The sequence below is a fragment of the Tupaia chinensis genome, unplaced genomic scaffold (assembly GCF_000334495.1).
Source record: "Tupaia chinensis unplaced genomic scaffold, TupChi_1.0 Scaffold144168_1, whole genome shotgun sequence".
In the NCBI taxonomy this organism is placed as follows: Eukaryota; Metazoa; Chordata; class Mammalia; order Scandentia; family Tupaiidae; genus Tupaia; species Tupaia belangeri.
This window is the reverse complement of record NW_006204024.1, coordinates 213,916-217,598: the sequence shown is the minus strand read 5'-3', so window position 1 is coordinate 217,598 and position 3,683 is coordinate 213,916. Positions and strand designations below refer to the sequence as shown.

Sequence of the window (3,683 nt, the reverse complement as noted above, 5' to 3'; positions counted from 1 at the left end):
GCCGGGCACCGGTGACTCAGCATGTCTCTGCCCCGTTGCCGCCCATGCCCGGCCAGACCTGGACGAGTGCCGGGCGAGGAGCCTGTGCCCGCACGCCTGCCGCAACACCGAGGGCAGCTACCAGTGCCTGTGCCCCGCCGGCTACCGCCTGCTCCCCAGCGGGAAGAACTGCCAGGGTGAGCCGGGCCCAGGCGGGCTGCCCTCCCAGGTGCCAGGAGCCAGGACAGAGCCCCCCTGTGCCCTGAGCCCCTCACGGCCAGCCTGTGAGATGGGCAGATGACCTCACAGGGGTTATGTGAGCACCCGGGCTCTGTAGCCAGGCCAGGGCCCACACCACAAAGAGCCTCGAGCAATCACACCAGCAAGCTCTGAACTCAGCCCTGCAGGGCTGAGCCAGCTCGCTGTGTGTCCCTGGACAACTCACTCCACCTCTCTGAGCCTCAGCTTTCCAGGGCTCAGTTGCCCCTAGAATGGCTGGACAGGCCCACAGAGCGTGAGCACACCGTCCCTAAGATGGGCACGCCTTCCCTGATACACAGGGCGGGGTGGTCAGCCACTTGCCCTGCCCCATAGGCTGAGCACCAGCTGGTCTTGCCTGTCTCCATCGCCCACTCTGGGCCATGGGGTCAGCACATGTCCTCTGAGAAGTGTGGGGCTTCCACTGACAGAGACAAGGATCAGGGCTCTGCCCATGGCAAGCGGCACTCCGGACGGGAGGGCAAAGTAGGCCCCCCACAGCCCCCTCTCTCCTGGGCTTACCAACCTAGCGTGAGGCTCAGGAAGTCCCCGCAGTACCCTGGCAAGTTCCAGCACCTGGGGAGGTGGGAATGCTGGGGGTCTCCCAGCTGGGCTGCTGTGGACCTGGGAGAGGGGCCGCCCACCTCACTGGTCCAAGGCATTTCTCACTCACTCACTCACTCACTCACTCTCCACCCCTCCCGCTGTGTCCTGGCTCCGGCTCCGGTCTTTCTGGCTTCTCCTCGCCTCGATGCTGGCCCCTACCCAGACATCGACGAGTGTGAGGAGGAGGGCATCCAGTGTGGGCCGGGCCGGATGTGCTTCAACACCCGCGGCAGCTACCAGTGTGTGGACACGCCCTGCCCGGCCACCTATCGGCAGGGCTCTGGCCCTGGGTAAGGGAGGGGCCCTCACTGTCTGCCAAGATGGGGACTTCCACTTTGCTACTGGATGGCCAAAGCCACCCCCTCCAGGAAGCCTCCCAGGGCTAGGGGAGGCAGCCCTGCCAGAACTCCTGGCTGGGGCAGTGTGCTCTCATGAAGAATACATCTCACAGCCACCCAGGGTGCCAGCTCACCTTGGCATGGTCGTTCCCTGCATGGCCAACAGGCCTGGATGGCTGGGGTCAGGGAGAGGCGGAGCTGGGAGACGGTGGGGCACCCAGGAATATCCACACAAATCTGCAGACTGGAATGCACACATAGATGCCACCCCCTCCCCCCCCACACACACAAAACCCCCAGACCCATTTCCACTGTGCCACTCACAGTGGTAGCAGACACCCTAACAGGAACCTGGGGGATCAGGCTGGGAGTTTCCCGGTGAGAGAAGCGGGTGACTAGCCCTGGACCTTCCATCAGGTAGCCCAGGCTGGGAGCAGAAAGGGGTGCCCTGGGCAAAGCTAAGGTCGAGTCTTCCAGCCTCACCCCAACCCCAGCTGCAGAGCCAGAGCAGGGGAGCTAGCCCCAGGCACCTCCAGGGCAGGGGCTCTAAGTTTATCACTACGCTAAGCCCACGGGGCTGCCCTGGGGCTGTCCCGAGTCTGCCCTGGAGTGGGAACTGGCTCTGGAGGAAAGCACGCTACTGGCCGCTTGGCGACTCACTTTGCTGGTCCCTGAAGCGGGCTAACAGTGGTGCTTGTGGGAAGGCACTTGGAGCTGGCGAGGGAGGACGGGAGCACGCCTGGAAAACTGGCATGGCAACCGCAGGCCTTCTGTCTGTGCGCCCGCAGGACGTGCTTCCGGCGCTGCTCACAGGACTGCAGCGAAGGCGGCCCCTCCACGCTCCAGTACCGGCCCCCGGGGTGGGCGCCCCCACCACGCCGTGGCGCGCCTCGCCGCTTTCTCCGAGGCCGGCGTCGCCGCCAACCGGACGGAGCTTAGCGTGCTTGAGCCCGACCCGCGCAGCCCCTTCGCGCTGCGCCCCCTGAGCGCTGGCTACGGTGCCATCTACACCCGCCGCGCGCTCCCCCGCGCCGGCCTCTACAGGCTCACTGTGCGCGCCGCCGCGCCGCGCCACCAAAGCGTCTTCGTCCTGCTCATCGCCGTGTCCCCCTACCCCTATTGAGGGAGGGTCGCCGGCTGCAGCCCTTGAGCCAGTACAACCCGGGTATAGGGGGCAGGCAGGAGCTGACCCAACCCCCACCCCCTGGTTCAGGCTGCCGGAGGCACAGGGTGGCCCTAGCCCGAGCCACCTCCCGGAGCTATCTGAACGTCATCTTCTCCCGCCCCCGTGCGTCAACGAGTCCTTCTGTAAACAGGACCCTGGTGCAGCCTTGACCCCAGGACAGCAAGGATCTGAACCTCCCAGGCAGGTGTCAGGGGGGCTGCCCAGAGGAGGCCAGGCCAGAGGGCAGAGAGAAAAGCTTCGATGTCCGATGGCCGCCTGCCCTGAGCCTCAGGGGAGCTGGGCAAGACGTGGAACCCCAGGACACTGGCGGCTCAGCTGTCCCCAGTCCAGGCCAGGCATTGTCTCCCTGAACCCGTGTGTATATAAAAAATATAAACAACTGTCATAACTCGCCTGGCTTCTTCATCCAGTTATTTTCCTTTGCTAAGGAGGGGCTTGGCTGGAGAGAGACCACCACCCTCATTTCTGGCTGGGAGCACTGGAGTCAGAGCCCAACAGCCGTCTTTAGGGTGGCTGCCCACTCCCCCTGGACTCTCCGCCTCCCTAAACCAAATTGTTGAAACTGGGCTTCCCTCCCCCACAGGGTTGTGCCCCTCCAAGGCCACTCGGACAGCCGGACAAGGTAGCAAAACTAATTCCAACCTTCTCTCTGAAGGAGAATTCTGCTTTATTTTTTTTATCACAGATAGTTCAGGCATGCGACATGATCAGGGGCAGGCATGCACACATACCCAATGTGTTCCTCGAGCCACCGGGACCAGGATTTGAACCATGGCCGCCCTCCTTTAACCACCAGGACACAGGACCGGCTCATATTTGACTTTTTAAAATGTTCAAATATGTGAGATCATGCAGCGTTTTTTTTTTTCCCTAGAGCTAACATATTTATTTTTAACGTAACTTAAAATTATTTTAAATTAATTAATTAAATATACTCATTTACTCACTCATCAAGTATTCATTGAGTCCCCTCTATAAGCCAGGCGGTGACCATAAACCCCTGTCCTCACAAACTCATGTCCTAGTGGCCGAGGACACGCAGCAACAAGAAAACAAAGGATGGAGGAGACCTGGCAGGAAACAGGGTCCTAGGGAAAACCGAAGTTGGGAAGCTGGGTCACGAGCCAGGGGACAGGGGGTTTTGTTGTTTGTTTGTTTGTCTTTTAGGTTTTTGTCATAGGGTGCATGCACTTGCACTTGCCAGAGAGAGACAAAGAGGGAAAGTGAGAAATCATGCCCCCAGGGGAAGGCCACACCACAATCCTCCATTCTCCTGGGATTTGGGGCATGGTCACACATGCACCTGGTGTGATTTT

The 3,683-nt window shown here is 61.0% G+C and overlaps 1 protein-coding gene across 1 annotated transcript in view; it reads left to right on the top strand.

Moving 5' to 3' along the window:
- HMCN2 (hemicentin 2) overlaps positions 1 to 2,723 on the top strand; it is a 170,726-nt gene extending 168,003 nt beyond the window's left edge. Inside the window, 4 exon segments of the mRNA XM_014583202.2 lie at positions 57 to 176; positions 1,007 to 1,133; positions 1,970 to 2,032; positions 2,034 to 2,723. Of these exon segments, the coding sequence (XP_014438688.1) occupies positions 57 to 176; positions 1,007 to 1,133; positions 1,970 to 2,032; positions 2,034 to 2,304 (581 nt within the window). The 3' untranslated portion in view covers positions 2,305 to 2,723.
- Positions 2,724 to 3,683: the final 960 nt, after the last annotated feature.